We start from the raw sequence: 19770 nt of genomic DNA, 5'->3' as shown, positions 1-19770 counted from the left end.
GTTCTAGGCTTTCTTGTCGGGCCAAGGAATCATAGGGTTTCAAGACAGAACAGACTTCACTTCTTTGGCAGGAATCGACACCCCGTGACATTCATACAGTCCGCGAGAGACTGAGAGACAGAAAAGAGGTTCACGTGTGAAGACCCATGTTTCCCACCCGTGTGGGATGTCCCTCCGTTCCTACCTTCATTCCCTTCCCTGTTTTGCTGGTTTTTGTTCCAACTGCGCTGATTACTGACTCACAGGAATTTCACTACCGAATAAAGAGCTGCGCGCAAATCACATCAAAAGGGAACTGACATCTGACAACAAATTGCTACCTTTCAGCCACGATTAAAAAAACGAAACCGGCGCAATTCGCAGCAGCGAAGAGATGCGGGTTGCGCTAATAAAGCACACGCTTCATTCAGTTGTGAAAGTGAAACCAAAATAATATGATTATTAATTATCAACGGATGTAACAACTTATTGATTCACGTAATTTCAGTTCGGCTCGAGCGACTGCCCACCAACTAAACCGACCGAACATTTTGAATTTTTCGGAAGCAAAACTGGCATTTTTTTTTGAAAACTTCTGACCACATCGGGTTTTTTTATTAATACTTACTAACTAATAATAGTTACAGAAACTCGTCTAATGTTGGTCAGCTTTTTTTTTTTCCAGAAGTTCTGTTCCCTCTCGTCTCGTCTTGGCGAAACGATCTGCGCTAGTTGGGTATTTAATCGCTCAGTTCGATCAGAAACCAGCAGACAGGGGACCTCCGGCGAATAATTCACGGTTCCCAAGTAAGAAGCAACGCCAGTGGGGTGTGAGGGCGGAGCGAGTCGAGAGCCCCAGGCCCCCCGCGAGCACTGACCCCCCACGACGCCCACCGATTGAAAGACGGCAGAGAAACAGAGCGGAGCGGAGCACGGGAAAAGCCCCCCCGCAAGCGATGCGGGGATGAAGCGCCTCTCCCGCGACGTGTCACTGCTTCGGTATAACGCAGGTACAGGCCACGGGCACTTCCATCAAGCTGGTCTTCAGGGAGTACCTCGTGGAGTTCAAGGGGCAGCGCACGCGCCGCAGCACCCTCCTCACCTGCCTCACGGGCACGGAGTTGTAGCTCGTGTCCTCGGTGCCGTTAATGATGCAGCCCTCGCAAAGGCACACGGCGACGGCCACAGATTTCGGGTACCTGTCTTCGTCGTAGTCAATTCTGCAAACGAGGGGGGGGGGGGTACAGCAGGTGAGGTTTCGGTTAGGGTCACCGTCCGTCCGCTCACCTGCTGCGGTACTTCAGCCCGGCGCTTCACACACACACACACACACACACACACACACACACAGCGCTCGAGCCTTTCACGCGGCAGAGCAGGGACTCGGAGCGGGTGCGAACCCTGATCTCATGAGCGGGAGCGGGATTCGAACCTTCATATTGCGGGAGGGGAGAGGCGCTTTGTGTCCCCCAGCCGGCGCTGCTCACCTGTACCGCCAGGGGGAGATAGAGCGGTTGCTGTGGTGCGGGGAGGAGGCCTGCAGCTGGAAGCTGGAGCACAGCTGCCCCTCCACGTGCCCCTCCATGTGCCCCTTCATGTGCCCCCCAAGCTGCCCCGCCGTCTCAGGGACGGGTTCGGCCACGTGGTTCCGCAGAAACCTGTCCACGCGCGCTTTCATCTCGTCCTCGTCGAAGCATTCTTTGTGGCGCAGCCTCCTCGCCAGTCCGCGGAGGCTCAGAGCGAGCAGCACACACACGTAGAGCACCTGCAACACACACACACGGCCGCCGCGTGCTCACTCACCGGCGTGGAGCGCTCGTGGCGTGGAGCGAAGCGCGCGACGCCGGTCAGCGCGCGTGCGTTGCCACACCGTATATGGGTATTACACTGCTGCTGTATGTATTATATCAGTAATTGTACATATACATTGTGTGTGTGGGAGATAATGTATATGTACAATTACTGGTATATGAAGTGTAATAATATGTTTTGGATGTCTGCTCTCAGTTCAGACAAGAAGAAAATACAGAACAGCAGATACTATAGCGAGCAGTAATACATTAGACACACATTTAAATGTTTACATACCCTCATCTTCTCTGGAAAAAAGGCGAGAAAAGCTGTGTATGCGGGGGTGCCCGAGTGTTAATCCAGGTGTCTGGTTCGCTCTGTGCCATCTTCTTGTTCTCCATGCAATTTATAGACGGCCCGGCGCCGTGGGGAAATCCGACTTTGCAAAAGGAAATGGAAATAAGCAATTTAGTTCCATACTTCCTTTTCCTAAAAAGCGAGCCAGGTGCCTGTGTCTACCCTCTTTTGGAAGGCTTCGACACTTTGAACCGTGTTTCAAGACATTGTTTTACAAAGTAAGACCCTAACCACATAAAAATGGGCATACTGGCTTGTTCTTTTGCACCAGATACATTTAATTTAGCTGAAATAATTAACCCCCCCCACACACACTTGCTCTGAAACTACTTGTCCCAAGCAGGGTCACAGTGAGCTAGAGCTTAACCCAGCAACACAGGGCGCAAGGCCGGAGGGGGAAGGGACAGACCTAGGAGGGGACACCAGTCCATCACAAGGCACCCCAAGCGGGACTTGAACCCCAGATCCACCGGAGGGTAGGCACAGGACAAACCCGCTGTGCCACTGTGATGAAATAATGAACCTTTTTAATGTATTAAGTGATACACTTAATCTATATTAAACCATTTTAACTAGGGACTGAAACTCCCAACTAACATCAACAACCGCTTGCCCCGAACAGGGTCACAGCAAACCGGAGCCTAACCCAGCAATACAAGGCACAAGGCCAGAGGGGGGAGGGATCGCACCCAGGATGGGACACCAGTCCGCTGCAAGGCACCCCAAGCAGGGCTCAAATCCCAGACCTGCCATACAGGAGGCATCGGTTGAACCTGCCGTGCTACTACACCCCCCATGGGCCAAATGTATTTAAATTTAAATTTTAAATCGGGAATGTTGGGAAAACACGCAAACCAAAAGTAGAATATACACCACTTCACTTACACATGATTCCACTCAGAGTGTTGAGATATGCATACATTCAATCTAGCCTACATACTTGCTGCGTTCTGCTGCAGAGGGGCTGAAACACAGAGCAGTGGTGAAAACGCAGATACCCCCCCGGGAAATTACATTGTTATCTTATTTTTTTCTCCAGTGAAAGTGTGCTTAGCAAATATTGATACTGTGTCACTGTCATTGGAAAAAAGTAAGCGACACTCAATAAATACTAATGTCCCTCTCTCATCTTGCCCGCTCACATATGTCTGTACAAATCCGTTTTCCACACACCAACTTTTCCTGTTGTATCTGTATGTCTAGGAGAGTCTGAAGAGACCTCCATGTTATTGTATGATTTCAGAAATGGTTAAAAAAAAAAAAAAAAAAAAAATCACTCACACTGGCTGAAACCACTTGTCCCAAGTAGGGTCACAGTGAGCCGAAGCCTAACCCGGCAACACAAGGCACAAGGCTGGAGGGGGAGAGGACACACATAGGATGGAATGCCAGTCCGTCACAAGGCACCCCTAGCAGGACTCAAACCCCAGCCGGTCAAACCCGCCACGCCACCACGCCCCTCTTGGTTAAAAAAAAAATCCTTCTACAGAAACTAGTTTTACAACCATGAGCTAAGAAGCAAGATTTAACGTTGGTGACATCAGAAAAAAAAATGACAGTGCAATCAATAATAAACTTACAGCCGGCCTTGTGCAATCATACTCTTACATACTTTGGCCTTCTGTAACCTTGAGAATAATACTGAAAATATCCCAAATGGGCAAATGTAGAAAATATCTATGCGTCGTATATAGCTGATGGTCTTCAGAATAGTTAGAAAAATCAAACTGTGCCTATAAGCCATTTTCCTGAAGAGAGCATCTGTAGAATGTAAGATGAAACACACAACCATGCAACATGATGACACTGGAAACCAGGAGAATAAGGTCAGTACATTGCGTCACCTTCTTGTCTGTTCACCTCACAATCCTCCTCACCTTTTGCCAGTTGTTTTAAATTTGACTTCCTTGACGCATTGTCTTCCCCCATGAAGAACACTGTCCCTTATTCAGTGAAGACAAAAGATTGTTTGGTATCCATGGTAAAGGTGTACTGCCATTTGGTGGCTGGAAATATGTCCTGGCCTCATAACCTGCTCTGTTAAGACATTCGTAACATTATTTAGCTGCAGAACATTCTTCAATTTTCCTTTTACAACGGACAAACATCCATTCTGGTAATGTGTGAGTGGTTTGCATAATTTCCTAAACCCTCAAAACAAATTGTCCAAACATAGCTCCAGGAAAATGCATGTTCTGGACTGTTGCACAATAATAAAAAGTAAAAAAAGCTCACTGGTAATGAGGTTAGCAATTCAGGCAATGTGTCAGAAGGAACAACTGCAGATGTCCCATACATTGCTGTCTTTTGCTTTTGGCCACGGTTTCCATCCAGTCTCTGAAGGTGCCCTGTAGAAGTGTTTTCTTGAATTCCATGACATCGCAAAATGTTACATAAGGTCTACTGCAGATGGGTGTCATTATTTGAACTACAGGAACTATGGTATGAATAAATGTTTTATGGAAGGAGGGGGTCTTCACTAAAATGATAAAAAAAGCATTGATTTACAGGTGTGTAAATAAAAATCAAGACCTGGAATTGCTATCTTTGCCCCAAACGAACTAGGAGAAAGGCCAGACATACTCAAGTTTATTGTCTTAAGTACTTATTTCAACTCATCTAAACCATTCATAACCAATTAGTTGATTGTATACATTTTTGGTTATCATGAGTTTATTTCTTCTTGCCAGTATTAGTTGGTTTCTATTGTTATTAGGTCTTTGTCGTACTTTATTCTTCATTTATTATTACACACGTTTTTGTCCTGGATGAATTGAAAAGCTAGATACTCTTCATTAAGCTACTTACTTATCTACCCATCCAAACAGCAGAGCAGTGGAACATACAGTCGCTACGCTTAATCTTTGTCACCAGTTCACCTGAAAGACATGTCTATGAGTGGAAACTGAAACATGGGGAGAACGTGCAAACTGCACAGAGATCGAACGTACATTTGGTCACACAGGCACTGTTAGGCACCAGTGCTACCTGCTGTGTCACCCATGGAGTTATAGTGAGCTGTCAACTACTTCTCCCCTTATATCAAAGTTACTGGTTCTGCTCTCGAACATTGTATGTAGATGAACAGCTTCCTGTACCTGTGTCAGGCATTCAGCATCTTCTGTCAATGCACTACGGTATGACAGAGGACTCTTTGCAGCCTGCATTAAATTATGGGGACTGGTCCTCACTAGGTCATTATTATCATGGCAGAGGCAAGTGGAAAATTCCTGCTGGCTAGAGTTCATGACACTGATTTGAAGAAGCAAGAAGGACAAGCCCCTTGAATGTGCTTAATGTTCTCCATTTTAAGGTCAATGTCACGTAACTGTTTTCATATATCAAACAATCACCGTCATAAACCTCGGTCATACACAGGGCCAGCGTCATGTTCTGGAAACCTTAGAAAAGATCATTTTTATCATCAGTTAATGCTATTTAATGAACAGTGTGACAAGTTAAAGAGCTGCTATTTGTCACTCATTTATTTACTTGTTTATTCCCGTGGAAAATTTACTTAGAAATCTATTTGGTACCGTTTCGTGTCTTTGACAGATTACTAGTCGCCCAGCATTAGCAGTGAAAGCTTGTACATGTCAGTCAGGGTGTTCACATGTGCACCTGAGTTGGTCTGTGGAACTACAGCTGTTTCATCTGACATAAGGCACCAAAACTTTCTTCACAGTCCTTAAAAAGCCATCGTCAGTCATTGCAGCTACTGTAACCTCAGCTGTTCAGCACCTCTCAATATATTGTACCCTTTCTATTTGGCTGTTTACATCTTTTATAGCACATTTTATGCCTTTTAGACAAATTAAGCTCTGCATTCCTTCAAACTTGGACCTCGAGCACGGGATGTCATAAAGGTTGGATCATAAAGTGTAACATCTGATTTCCTTTCAACACATGCCTCTCACCTGAATTTAGCCAGCATGACCTCAGGTGATACTGAGATATACACGAACAACCATCCATACATTCAAACATATTTTTCTGTTTATGCAGGAGAATGTTTCACTGGTGCCTGAAGTGGACAATTAAACTGTGGAAACACAGTATTTATTATATTTAAATAATAAATTATATTTTCAAATCACATTAAGATTGGCGGAGCGTGGTGGTGCGGCACGTTCGCTCGGTGTGTGGCGGGTCTGAGGTTCGAGTCCTGCTTGGGGTGCCTTGCGACGGACTGGCATCCCATCCAGGGTGTGTCCCCTCCCCCCACGGCTTTGCGTCCTGTATTGCTGGGTTAGGCTCCAGTTTGCCGTGACCCCACTTGGGATAAGCGGTTGTTGACAATGGATGGAATAGATATTCAGATTATATAAAATGTGTGAGAAATTAAGTACTATAATAAATCATAAATGGGAGTATCGTGTTCCTGTGAGTACTGGCCCACTTTAAGCACTGGGGTCAAACAGTACAAACATTATTATTGATACCAGAGCCATGGAAACTATTGTTCTGTGATATATACGTCCCGCAGGCAAAACAGAAGCAACAACACTTTCTCCTGAACAAGCAGATGTGACAGAAAGTGGCCCAAATTAATGGTTTTTTTCGGTCTCGTGTTGAGAGACATATGATGGGCAGTATCACTATAGTCCCATTTGTCTCACAACCTCTTTCAATGAACAAAAAGTAACATTAAACGTGACAATGCATGTGCTGAGGGTAGTCTGGCTAGGATGCTTTCGTTTTGTGACCATGAGTAATATTGAAATGGATGGCATATGGAGGGTTCTAAGGGGGCACGGTGGGTTGGACCAGGTCCTGCTCTCTGGTGGGTCTGGGGTTCGAGTCCTGCTTGGGGTGCCTTGCGATGGACTGGCGTCCCATCCTGGGTGTGTCCCCTCCCCCTCCAGCCTTGTTCCCTGTGTTGCTGGGTTAGGCTCCAGCTCTCCGTGACCCCGTATGGGACAAACGGTTCAGATGGTGTGTGTGGATGGTGTATCGAGGGTTCTTCTTGCAATGCTCTCTCTCAATACATTTTCTGAATCCGTGCAGATTTTGTCTCTCTGTTTCCAGTTCAGAGGTAACTTTTAATTGATTTTTGACCAATTAAAGAAAGATGGAGAAGAAACCAAATAGTTTATGATTTGCCCTCAGTTTTTAAAGGCATCCACATTTTGCCTTGAAATGTACAATGCTTTTCAAAGACGTTTTAGACATAAGAAAATGGACCTTAAACCGCCCAGGTCACTCATTAACGGACCGATAGCATGCATTGCTTCTCTTTGGCCGAATTGGAGCCAACTCACGAATCTCAGAATTTCCCATCATGCCTCTTGGAGTAGTTTCTGTACAGGAACGCAAGACGGCGAGGTGCACACGTGGTCTCGTCCGCCCCACAGTCCACTGCACTGCACACACTTCTGGAACACTGGTAGCCCCAGAGGGTGACCTGCAACACCAGTTTGGTACGTACACTTAGGTATATTTGCTTTGCTAGTTTTTTTAAAAAGTTTCTATCCAAGTCCTATGTATAATTTCGGAAAATTCCAGGGAGCTGGTCAGTGAACTGTGTTCACTGAATGATGTTCTGAATAGCACTTTGAACCGTCTGCCTTTTTGAAGAGCACCAGCAATGTCCAGCTGATCTCAGGTGCAAAATTATTACATCAACATATTCATTTTGTGCTCTATGTAGACACAATAATACTGATGAAAAGTATTAGACATGGAGGGAACAACAGTCAGCTTAACAGTGCCTACATTACATTTATTTATTTAATATAAAACCAATATTATCTTATTTTCTTTTCTTTTATCAAAAGAACCGTATACCCTTTTAATTATTACCACATATAAAATAATAATAATAATAGTAATAAGATAATTGCAATAGAACCACAGGCCATTATAATTAACAGAAATATCATTTGCACTTACTGTGCATTTCATTCACATAATTTACCTTATTCCAATATTTTTTATAAGACATTTCCAGGAAGATCTTTGTTGTGTTTTAAGCATGATGCTGCTCCAGGCACTCTGATAAATTTAAGCTTACTAGAGCAACATTCACTGAACTACTCGAAAGATGTTTAATATAAGACCTCATTTATTTATAATCTGCACTATAAGCGATGCTGATAAATCTGTGGTGGAGTCAAAAGAAAAGATGATACTCATTTTATGGCATAACTTCAGTGAACTCTCATGCGCTTGTACATTTTCTATTTTCTTAGTATATTGATTGTATATAAATGTCTCTATGTTGTCGTGATCAGACCTGTTCTGTTGCTAACATCAAAATGTGTTATGCAATAGCATTAGCAATTCTCCTGATTATGATTTTCATTATTCTCGAGAATGATAAAGTAGTTAATCTTCATTAAAATGTCATAGATCAAGAAGAACAGTCTCAGCACTGTTTCACAACATGATTAGGAGCATCAAAAACATCTAGATGACTGTTAAAGCTCAGTGTATCACAAAATGTGCAACATTTTCATTTTGGCTACTTTTGTTAATACTGATGAATTAAAAATAATGAAAAAGTCCTTTTTACCAAACTGTGTTCCATATTCTTGGAGCAAAAATATCAGTCTGTCCTCATTGGATGGTTTGGGAAAATTCATGTGAGATACTATTTGCATAATTTTCATATCATCTTGGGGAAGTACCACACTGTGAGATTTCTCAGATTAGTAAATACAGTAAGAACTAAATCACCGAGATCTACTACACTTCCTTCAGAAATTACTCTGCATCACTCCCCCATAACAGGGAAATAAAATAATATTTATTAGATGTTTATTGAATAGTACTGATGTAGAACAGTTAAAATGCTTAAAGGGATAAGTATTCATACTTCTGCATTACCAACTTGCACTGGATCAAGTGTATTCCAAGTTCTTGACACACTGAAACATAAATGAGGTCCAATGACCTGTGTTGACTTGGAATTCACCTGTGTTCAGCTCCACGAGTGGCAAATGAAAAGACCGACTTGGTCAGGTTTCGCAACCGAAACAGCAGATCAGATGAGTGCCCCATCACGAGGCCCTAGGAAGTGTACGCTCAACTTGGAAAAACTGAAAAGTTACAATGTGGGAAAAAATAAATAATGGCAGAGCTTTGATGCCCTTTCAGAGTACAGCTGAGTATATTATGATAAAATGGGAAAAATAGGGTACAAGAGACCAGATACAACTTAGGCAGTGGTTCAGAGCTCATTGGCAGGAAAGGGAAACAGTAGTCACAAATGGACACTTTCTTCAGTGCTACATACATGGCAGCTATTGGGATACCAGAATTAAGTGATGCCTGGAGTTTCCAAAAGCCATGTGACAATCACCAAAACCTTTCATATCTCCTCAGTCTGCAAAGTGTTATCAGTCCTCCAGAACACAGCCAGTCACCCATGTAGCACCCTACTGTCGAGTATGGCGGTCTGCTATGAAGGATCGCCAGGATGGACTGGGAAGCTTGTTGCCATCAAAGATAAATGGAGCCAGATGAAGAGCACTTTTGCTAGAGAACCTGTTCTAGCCAGTGAGAGATCCAAATGTAGGACAGTGACCCAAAAACAGGTCAAAATGTACAAAAGAATGATACAGATACAAGGCCAGTCTTCCAGAATAGCCAAACCAAAGCCAAGATTTGACTTTCAATTAAAGTCTATGTCTATATTGTGACCTGAAAACTGATTGCCACTGATGCTCTCGATTTTATTTCTTTTCATTCCTCCGTGAAAATTCGTGCAAATGTACCTGAAGCAACAGAGCAAAATCCAAAATCGAAATGTTGCTGTGTTAAGTGCCATTCAGATGGTTCACTTTTGGTGACTACATAAAAAGTGACTCCAAAAAGTTATGCCTTTCTCTCGTGTCCTCCATTGTCACTGAGCTCAAGCCCATCCATCTGGATGCTGAGCTTCTCTTTTTCCGCCACCATTTTTAAGCACTAAAGTCTTTTCAGAGAGAATCCAATTATTGCATGGTATGTTTAAAGTACAACAATCTGAGCCCCATCCTTTGTGCTTCTAATGGGAATTCTTGTTTGATTTGATCCAAGATCCACTTGTTAGTTTTCCTTTCTGTCCATGATGTCCTTTAAAGAATCCTCCTGCACCATAGTTAAAGGGAGGCTACGTGTTTACGATCCTGTTTTTTTTCCACATCCAATTTTGTCATGCATATAGCTTAGAGAAAATGCCATTGCTTCAACAATGGTAATGTTCATTCTTGTGGATACCTCAGCACACTTGAGGATCATTTCCAGATGTTTCAGTGGAGATCTGCCAGGTGCCAGGCTACAATCTATATTGCAGACATATCCATGACGACTCACCTATAATTCCTGTCATTAGAGTTTTTCTCATAAATTTAGCTTGTCCAATTATCACTGTTTAGCTAGTGAGTCAACCTCCATATATTCAATACTAATAATGGAAAATTGAGGGTTGTTATACTCCTGTATAGAAAAAAAAAAATCACATTTCATATAATGGATCTTTGTGAATTTGTATCGCTATCAATTTTAAATTGGCAATGTATCAGATACATTTCAGTGGAGCTCCAATGATGATGCTCCAAGACATCAAATGGGACTGAGGTCAAAATCAATCGATGGGATCCCCAGACAGGTCACTTAGTCTAAGCCTTCCAGTCAAACTTGAAACACAGGAACCTCATGTAGGTTCCACAAATGGGCTTCACTCTTCAAATATGTACTGTAATGTCTTCACTGTGAGTTCACAACAGTCTTCAGTTACATAATCACATAAATTCTGCTTCAGTTTACTGTATTGTGTAAAAGAAAAGAAAAAACAACAGTACAGGTTAGGATTACTTAAGAGTTGTTGTGGAACATGTAGCTCCAAGTTTTTCGAGGTGTTGGGGCATGATAATGATTTATATGTTCATATTACATCAGTTTAAAGGGAACACTATATATATAATCAATACAATAAACAGTTTGCCAAAAATGATGTCTCAACCGGGAAAACGTTGTTTATACAACCAATTTCTGTAATTAAAAGGGATTTATTGGGCTTTTTCATGACTATTGACATGGGACTTTGTGGAATAGTTTCCCAGTGAACGGGGATTTCAAAAAGAGCAGCATACTGTCCAGTTCCTTTTTTCCATCATTTAACTTGCGATAAAGTAATAAACCATATTTTCATATATAGCACTGGAAACCTGTTGGATTTAATACCTTTGATAGAAGTTAGAACTGATTCAAGATCATTTAAGAATGACTGGGATTAGGATTCAGACAAGCAGAAGTATTATTTAAATCGATAGGCTAGTGATAAAACATAATTTACCCTTTTAATCAGTGACTGCTGGAAAGAGCATTCCCCCTTACTTCTGAAAGACTTTTCATCCCAATAAAACAGCTTCTTAGAAGTTTCACAAGAAAGTGCCTTTTTTTTTTAAAACTCAATCACATCGAGCAAAAATCATCTTCAGTGACCAGTCTGAAGAAAAAAAAAAACATCTCTCTTTATCAAAATAGTTTATTTAGTTGCTTTTCATGTCACAAAAGCAAGACGCAACTCCCCCTTCTCCACATTATATATCCATTCCAATCTTTCACTCAACTAAAAACGTGAAACAAATACAATCAAGATTATTTATTACCAAGGAAGAGCTGTGGCAAAAAAGTTTGATATTTAAAAAAAAAAAAAAAAAAAAAATTAGGGGCAATACTCCACATCACAGTAATGTTCTCCTCTATAATTATACACTTTATGAAAGCGATGCTTGTCACATTTGCTATAATTTTATACTGTAAGAAACTCAACATCGCCAAAAAACACTAAATGCACAGAACTAGAAGAGTACAGTTTATTGGTTAAAAAGGGACCAGCGCAAACAAAGGTCCGGAAACTGCCGTTTCATCAGCACCTGCTGCTGACATCTGATCTTCATGCCGGAAAACCAGTTTGGGCTGAAGAACCGGTTTCCAGAAACTCCAGAGCGGACTCGAGAGGCAAAGCACCACATTCACAGTCCAAATTGACAAAAATAGAAAAATAACGACACAGAGAGAGAAAAACTTATTAAAGGGGCCGTATTTTCTTCGCGTGAAAACAGACAAGAGTCAAGGAACAGCCAAGCCCTGCTACCGCTTTTCTATTATGTGTATATAAAATCTTCAAGGCCTCTCTCTGAGGGCAAACTAGCAGAAATGTTTGGGATGCCATTGTTTCCTGGTACAACAGCCATTCATTCCTGGGGAAAAAGTCAACAAACCCAGGTCCCGGGCAGGTTCTGGGATGAACGGGCATCATTCCCCTCAACCTGGACTGTTGAGGGGGGCATGGTGCAGGCTGCTATTTCCCTGGGATCTTAGCTCGCTTGCGAGCAATGGCATCTTCCACAGCCTTTAGCTGTTTCAGCAGTTCCTCCCGGCGAGACAACGTGCTGCTTGGCTTCCCTGACTTAGGGGGCAATGGCACACCAGAGGCAGAGGTAGAGCCTGCACTCGGAATCTTGCTTGATGACACCCCCGGGCTTTTACCAGAGGATTTGGATGGTGGAGATAAGGGTCGTTTCCTACTGCAAGGGGAAACACATGGAGACAGACAGACAGACACAAAGTTTAGCTCATTTCTGTACATCATGAGTCCATTTCGGCATTTTCAGAACTTTAGAGGTGACCTTGATTTTCACTGGGAGTTAAGGATATCGAAAATCCTACCCTTTACTTTTACAACAGAATGAATGGATGGGTGGATACATAAGTGGCCAGACTGATATTGTTTTCTATTATAGCAGTCAACTGCACAGACAGGGATTTAGTGTTAATACTGTTTTCCTCCAAAATTATACAAACACAATGAGTGCTTGGGTGATGTGGGCTGAAGTTGTGGACTTAAAATAATGACAAGGAATGCAATTGTGGCATCGCCCAAGGGAGATTCACCTGTCTGGTGGAAGGAGCATGGGTCGCGGGCCCTGGCCTCGGGGTCTCTCCATCCGTGGAGACAGAGGAGGTCTTCCAAGCATCCTGCGTTCACGACCTGACCGAGGGAGATATTGTCATCAGCAGGGTGAAAGGACAGAGTGGTCCAAATGTAGAACAGCACAGATAACACACTGCCACTTTTACAAATATTTCTGAGTTAAAGTTCACAGTTCAGGGTTCTTCCAGTATTTCCAAACTTTTTTGACAACAAAAACAACAAATACACTCTCCAAACGAATGAAAAGCCAAACCAGCAGCAGATAATTATACTAAAGGTTTGACATACACAAAAGATGCAGAAGCCATCAACAACAGCAAATTAGAATTAAAAAAAGAAAGAAATAATGTTTAACTTCTTCCATCGCAATGTTTCCTGAAGTATTGCATCAAACCACAACAGCTGACTGGATAATCTAAAAAATGAGTATCTACACAAGATGAGTTGCAAAAGTAATTTTAGTTGCGATTCAGAAGACTTTTGTCATGTTGGAAATGGACAAGGGCCCAAAGACATTAGGAACCATACTATAAATTTGCTGATTATGAGGGTTTTAGAAACAGCAACAGAATGCTAAACAGAAGCCCTGAACTGAAAGAAAGAAGTTCACATAAAATTCACCAGAACAATTTAGTGGAGCTGAATTTACATACAAGGACAAACTGACTGCTGGCCAATTAAGAATACAGATCAACATGACAATTTTTTCATTTAGCATCAGATCAGGGAATGAACAGCCCTTGCAGGGAGGAATCACTCACCCCTCTCAGGTGACAGAGCTATCCTTTTGCTGAATGGAGATGTTGGCCGCTCCTTGTCAGAAGGCAGGTATCGCTTCCTGTTACCTCTGTCTGTTTGCTGCTGAAGAAGCAAAACCAAATTCTAAAACATACAATCCTTCAATTCATGGTAAAGGTGTAATGAATGAATCAGAATCAATTTAATTTCAAAATTAATTCTCTGGGCAGGATTGTATTTTAACCTGGGAAATGAACAGATGTACCTTTTTCATCTGCATGCTCATGACACTCATTCAGGGAAGCATTGTCTAAGTAATATAATTAAGAAGGGTATGCAACTTGGTAATGGTATGATTGTGATTTTTAAAAACAGAATACTATAGGAATAGAGGATTCAAAATTAATCTTAACATTCAAATAGAAGCACACACTGCTTCTCAGCTCTTCTGTGAATAAGACTGCTTTTTCCACATATGATCTGTAAATGCAGGCTCCAGAGAGCTTCTTCCACAGCTTCTACAAAAGCACTGAACCACAGACATGAGCACAGTTTCTTCAGTCACCTTGTTGAGCAGAGTGAGTTTGATGTCTTTGTGGGAGCCATAAGCCCCCGGTGGCCCCATGGCAGATGCATGCAGCTGATGGCTCTTGCCGCTGGGGCCAGACTTCAGCGAGGATGATGTGGCGGGTGCTCGTGCAGGTGGAGCTAAAGGGTCCTGCTTCCTGCGGTCCTCTTTGAACTGCTCTTCCTTCTTTGCTGGCTTCCCTACAGCCACACAACACAAAAAGGATAACACACATTATGCTTTTCAGAAAGAATTTCTGTAATTGCACACTCTCACCTTGTGAGGAAAATGTACGGTCAGGCAAGAGCAGCACCTTTGTCCTTGCTGGGACCCTTGTCCCGTGGCAGGCCCTTGTCTCGGCGGGCCTTGGCAGGAGTGGGAGAGCGTGAGCTGGCAGATGACACTGGGCTGGCCAGGTCAGCATACATGTCCTCTGAGTCAGCACTTCGCATGGAGCTACTGCTGGAGGAGGCAGAGGAGACGGAGGATACACTGCTTACACTCAGGGACCTGGAGGGAGAGGCATGTTCAGAGAGATTACAACATGAAATCTCTGAAACATTGTGATGATATGTGCACTTCTAAGAGCTCCTTACCTGGATTTTCTGTGAAATTCATCAGCAGACCAAAACAGTGTGGTACAGCATTGGTGAGGGTGAAAGGAGACAGGTTAATACTTTTCACAGTTTGTCCTATGTAACCACAAACAAAACATTTACAGCGAGCATAATTCTCCATACTAACAAATAAACGCCAAACGAAAAACTACAAATTCCCCTGTGAACGTCTGCTTCAGTATGTGAGAAAAGCCCCGCTAAAAAAGGAAAGTACAGTAGTAATAGTGACACAATTTAAGTGTTGTGTTAAAGCTCATAAAGGGGAACAGAAGCCTTGGAGAAAAAGCATGTGCAGGACTTCATTAGTCCCTTATGCACAAGAGTAAGAGGAGGGCTTTCCACCATCCTCATTAGAATATAATTAATGGTAACCCACAACAGCTGTTCTGTAGTAGCACAGCCATGTGTTCCTGCTCCTGTGCTGTAACTATATAGACAGTAATGCTGCCAAAACAACCTGATGAAGACCCAAAGCTGTGAAAATATTTACTGTCTCTCCAAACACCATCTAGTTAGTCTTGTTCTCTGTGTTACCCAGATTTAGTCAGGAAGCTCACCTGGACTTCCTGGACCCTGAACGTGACCGTGACATAGAGGGTGAGGAGGAGTGTGTGCGAGAGCCTGATGGGGAGCGTGACCGGGAGCTGGACCCCGAGTAGCTGCTGGCACTGCCACTCATGCTGCCACTCACTGTTCGCCTGAGGAAAGATGAATGTGGGAGGTCAGGTTCTAATACAGCCAAGCTGCGTGGACACATTTTCTTTTCAACCCATGCTTTGAAAATTAAAGTACCAAGCAAGTAGGAGTTATCAAAAATTATGTTTTTTGCCACGGTGTGTTTTTTTGTTTGCTAGTTCTTAATGGTCTAGGCCCTTCTGATCTGTTATCTTAAAATCCTTACTTTTCTTTATGTGCGTGTGTCTGGGCATCTGAGCCTATTGGGAGTGCCACTAAAATCTGCAGCCCCACTTCCCAGAAATAAGGAGTATATATGGAAATAACACCAAGACACAAATCACATAAAGTATGTACATTACACAAATTGCCAGTGTATAAAACATGTAACTACAAATACAGTCATTTCTCCTGCTTTGCTTCTGCTATTCTGCTACTAGGTTTTCTAACGCATACATGACTGGTAAATAGCGGAATGATGCATAACATCACAATATACATGACAATTCGTATGACACTCAAGGTCTCCCATATGCTTTACATCAGAAGTGCCTATTGCGAAGTTCTCCTCAATTTTCCTGTTACTTTGACAAAATCATTTTATTACCAAACACATGAGTAAAGGTGACAAGAATGTGCCTAAGAACCATGCTGGTGATAAAGTTCTGGGTGGTGAGTAAAAGAAAAGCTTGTTAAGTGCTTTGAACAAAATGAAGGAACTTTATGGTAAGATGAGCAAGATTAGTGAAGACAGCTTTAATATAACTTTTTTTCACAGTAAAAACCTAAATTTACTGTACCATTTACTATGAATTTTACATTTTTAAACTGTGCTACATTTTTTTTTTCACAATTAAATTGCTAATGCTTTACTTATGCATGTGTTTAAGTTGAGTGGTCTACCCCAAACCTGTTAGTTTTATTGCATGAATTTCCATAAGGAAAAGGAAAAGTTTTACAGGAGCACATCTATTGTGTTATAGCAGAAACAACAATACCTATGAATATGAATAAATTGATATGATACATAATGAATTCACTATATTGACAGAAATTTAAAGCACTATGCAAATGAACTTGAACACCTGACCTTGACAAGTATGAAAAGTTTTGCACAAAAATCAGCTTTTAATAACATACTGCCACAATTCTGCACTTTTGTGCAAAATAACTTCATTCAACAAATTTAACATGCCAATTGTGGCAGCCATCATATTGGTAATGAGGACTTCTGTGCAATTCACGTTTGAGTCTTACTTCAATATGACTAATAGTTTACAGCATTTTGACGATTTCGCTCACACTTCTCTACCTTCTTTCCATTTATTTACTTCCTCAAAGAGTTGGTCTACTAAGAAGTAAGTTTTGGCTGAACCATTAGGACTAAAGATTCAGAACTTCAGACTGAATAAAGGGTTCAGTGGTAGAATTCAAGCAGAAGGTCTGGTTTCTGGCACACCACACTTCAACCCTTCTACTTGTTTCTTTCAAACAGGCCATTTTCAATTTTTTTCCCTACAAGGTGCAATACTGAAAGACTGTTTTATTCCAGCAGAGGAAAAAACTTCCTTTGAATCCCACACAAAGTGTCCTCTTTCCCAAAGGGATTACAAACATACACAGCCCCCGTTCTTCCCCATTGAGACATTGGACCCATGTGCTCTGTCCTTCCCTATTGGGAGACCACACTCACGCCCCTGCAGAAGCTTTGAGGAGAAGCTATTGTCCCTTCATGTGATCAGAATCCTGCCCCAGCCATGGAATGTCCAGTTTTAAAATGGCACATGTAAATCTACTCAGCAAGCCGTGGTTTTATAGCTGGAGATACTGGTCATGGAAAGGAAGAAGCAAAACAACCAAAGAAACACTCTGCACTAGAGAAACTGACGGTAAACACCCCAATTTGCAAATATGCAAATCAGGCCTTGTAAAATTATATGAGAGTACAGTAGTCTGAAAACACTGAAGAGCATACACAGGCATCTGGTAAACAATTTAACTTTTAAATTAAGTGTAGTGAAAGAAAAAATATCAGTTTAAACTGACAAAATCCTGTCTAAATCTAACCTAACTGCAGCTTCCTTAGCACCACCAATTATTTCCACCTCAGGGACACAGTAGCACAGTGGATAAAGCCAGTCCTTCACAGCTCCTGAGCGGTTTGACAGACATGGGTTCGAGTCCAGCTCAGAAGGAGTAGAGTTTGCATGTTCCACCTTGTGTTTGCGCCCTGCAGACACGCATGAGGGGGAAAAAGGCAATGACAAACCACTTCCGCTTCTCCTGCTTGTAATAGAAAACCAGGTGAGTGGTCACCAAGAGATAGATTTAACTGACTGGCACTTCCACACAGGCACACAACTATTCAGAAGCTCCACACTGGAATAATAAAAATCTGGAGAATCACAATGCATTTGGCAAAGTCAAAAATGTCCTGCATGAGAATCACCCCCCTTTTTAAATGTAGCACTGTCCAGAAAAAAAAAAAAAAAAAAAAACCTCTGTAAGGTGAATTCTCATAACTCAAAAAACACAACTATCATTGTTTTAAATGGTAAAAACTTACATTAGCAGAAATGGGTTTAAAAGTATCACTAAATCCCAATCAAACGGACAAAATTACTTCAAAAATTAACAGCAGTTATCCTAACAAAAGACAGTTTCCCTTCTTTAATTACTCTATAATAGTGTATGGCTGTCTATGTATGCTACTTTTTGGAGCTATTATATACAGTATTACTCAGACTCAATAAAATGATTCAATGAACAAACTGATATGGTGTCTCAGTGCCTTGGTTGTGTAATTCACACTGAGTCTTGCTCAATGTGTATGAAATTTGCACGTTGTCCTGGTGTTCACATGGGTTTCCTCCCAAAAACATGTTTTTCAGGAAAATTGGTATCACTAAATTGAATGTTTGTGTGCATGTATGTGCGTGCATACAATATATGTTAGGTTGCTCTGGAATATGGATAGGCAATTGACTGTGGGGAGTTCAGCGCATCTAGTACTGCAAGTTACCTTGGAAACAGGTGTCTGCTAAATACTAGGTAATAACCAATAATAAGCTGCTTTGGTAAAAAGTGTCTGCTAAATGAATAAATGTACTACTCAGCTGCCTGAAGGCGCTCTAAATACAAATCTGATCCCCATAAACACAAACACAAAAAAAACACCTTATAAACCAAAGTGGGGTATTGAAGAACTTCAATTTTCTTTAGCCAAATGGGCTCATCTTGGGGTAGAGGTGTATGTCTTTATCATTGTAGGGATGCAGAAAGCAAAATGTACAAGTGAATGAAGTGGATTTTAAATTTTTTAAGAACATTCAGGGGCAGCTGGTAGCATTGTGGTTAGATCCGCTGCCTTTGGACCTCCAGCTGTAGTTTCCTTGAGCAAAGTATTTACCCTAAATTGTTCCAGTAAGAAATTACTCAGCTGTACAAATGGGTAAATAAGCAGTATAAGTACTGTAAGTTACTTTGATGACAAGTGTCAGCTAACAGTGTGTGAGAGGGATCTATTAAGCAGTGACCCCTGTCTAGCCGACCTTGTGATGGCAACAATGCCGCTCACCTCCGTGGGGGATTGTGCTGCTGCCTTTCCTTGTGACGACCTTCCCGAGGAATTCCAAGTGCACCCCCCTCTCGGGGGTTGACTAGCTTCCCCCCCTCCCGAGGATTGATAGGTTTGCCACTCTCTCGTGGGGTTGTGGGTTTGACCGCTTCAGCAGGAGGCTTGGGGGTCTTTCCAAGGTGGGCCTGGGGAGGGGGTGTGGGTGGCTTCTTGGTGATGGCCTTCTCCCTGTATGGGAACAGTAGGGAAAATTTCAGTGGGAAGTTTGGGGAGGACACCACAGTTCAGACTTTTGATTCACAACAGGACACCTCCTTGCAACACACCCCAGATCAGAACACAGTGTCACCTGGAGCCTTCTGGTTTCTTGTTGTTCTGTAGTCACTGAAACACTCAGATACACACACACACACACACACACACACACACACACACACACATTTTCAGAACCGCTTGTCCCATACGGGGTCACAGATAGTTGGTGGTTAACCAATGAAAGATTTTCCTTTATCATTTAGCTTTGGTTTTTGGGTTTTGACATCTT

At 42.2% G+C, this 19770-nt stretch overlaps 2 protein-coding genes across 5 annotated transcripts in view; both read right to left on the bottom strand.

The window, feature by feature from the left end:
* Window positions 1–876: 876 nt before the first annotated feature.
* Window positions 877–2156, bottom strand: il17c (interleukin 17c). Its single transcript, XM_018739339.1, has 3 exons — window positions 2068–2156; window positions 1467–1744; window positions 877–1199 (listed from the first exon to the last, which is right to left on the bottom strand). The coding sequence occupies exons 1-3, from the start codon at window positions 2071–2073 to the stop codon at window positions 968–970; spliced, it is 516 nt and encodes a 171-aa protein (XP_018594855.1). The 5' UTR covers window positions 2074–2156; the 3' UTR covers window positions 877–967.
* Window positions 2157–11740: 9584 nt separating this feature from the next.
* Window positions 11741–19770, bottom strand: part of zc3h18 (zinc finger CCCH-type containing 18) — a 28316-nt gene continuing 20286 nt past the window's right edge. The window contains exons 13-20 of one of the 4 annotated variants that reach the window (XM_018739474.2): window positions 19227–19454; window positions 15532–15672; window positions 14954–14962; window positions 14671–14867; window positions 14355–14557; window positions 13813–13912; window positions 13012–13108; window positions 11741–12644 (exon numbers count right to left, since the gene is read on the bottom strand). In XM_018739474.2, coding sequence (XP_018594990.1) covers window positions 12419–12644; window positions 13012–13108; window positions 13813–13912; window positions 14355–14557; window positions 14671–14867; window positions 14954–14962; window positions 15532–15672; window positions 19227–19454 — 1201 coding nt within the window. In that variant the 3' untranslated portion in view covers window positions 11741–12418. The remainder of the gene's footprint in view (window positions 12645–13011; window positions 13109–13812; window positions 13913–14354; window positions 14558–14670; window positions 14868–14953; window positions 14963–15531; window positions 15673–19226; window positions 19455–19770) is intronic. The other 3 variants (XM_018739477.2, XM_018739476.2, XM_018739478.2) reach the window with 3 other exon arrangements.

This window comes from Scleropages formosus, chromosome 7 (genome assembly GCF_900964775.1).
Source record: "Scleropages formosus chromosome 7, fSclFor1.1, whole genome shotgun sequence".
Lineage (NCBI taxonomy): Eukaryota > Metazoa > Chordata > Actinopteri > Osteoglossiformes > Osteoglossidae > Scleropages > Scleropages formosus.
The sequence above is the reverse complement of the archived record's forward strand: the minus strand, read 5'-3'. Positions and strand labels throughout refer to the sequence as shown.

Bases quoted from the DNA above. Each gene is read 5' to 3' on its own strand.
- il17c (XM_018739339.1), bottom strand. The intron at 1,200-1,466 runs GTGAGCAGCGCC...CCTCGTTTGCAG, and splicing joins ATCTCCCCCTGGCGGTACAG to AATTGACTACGACGAAGACA.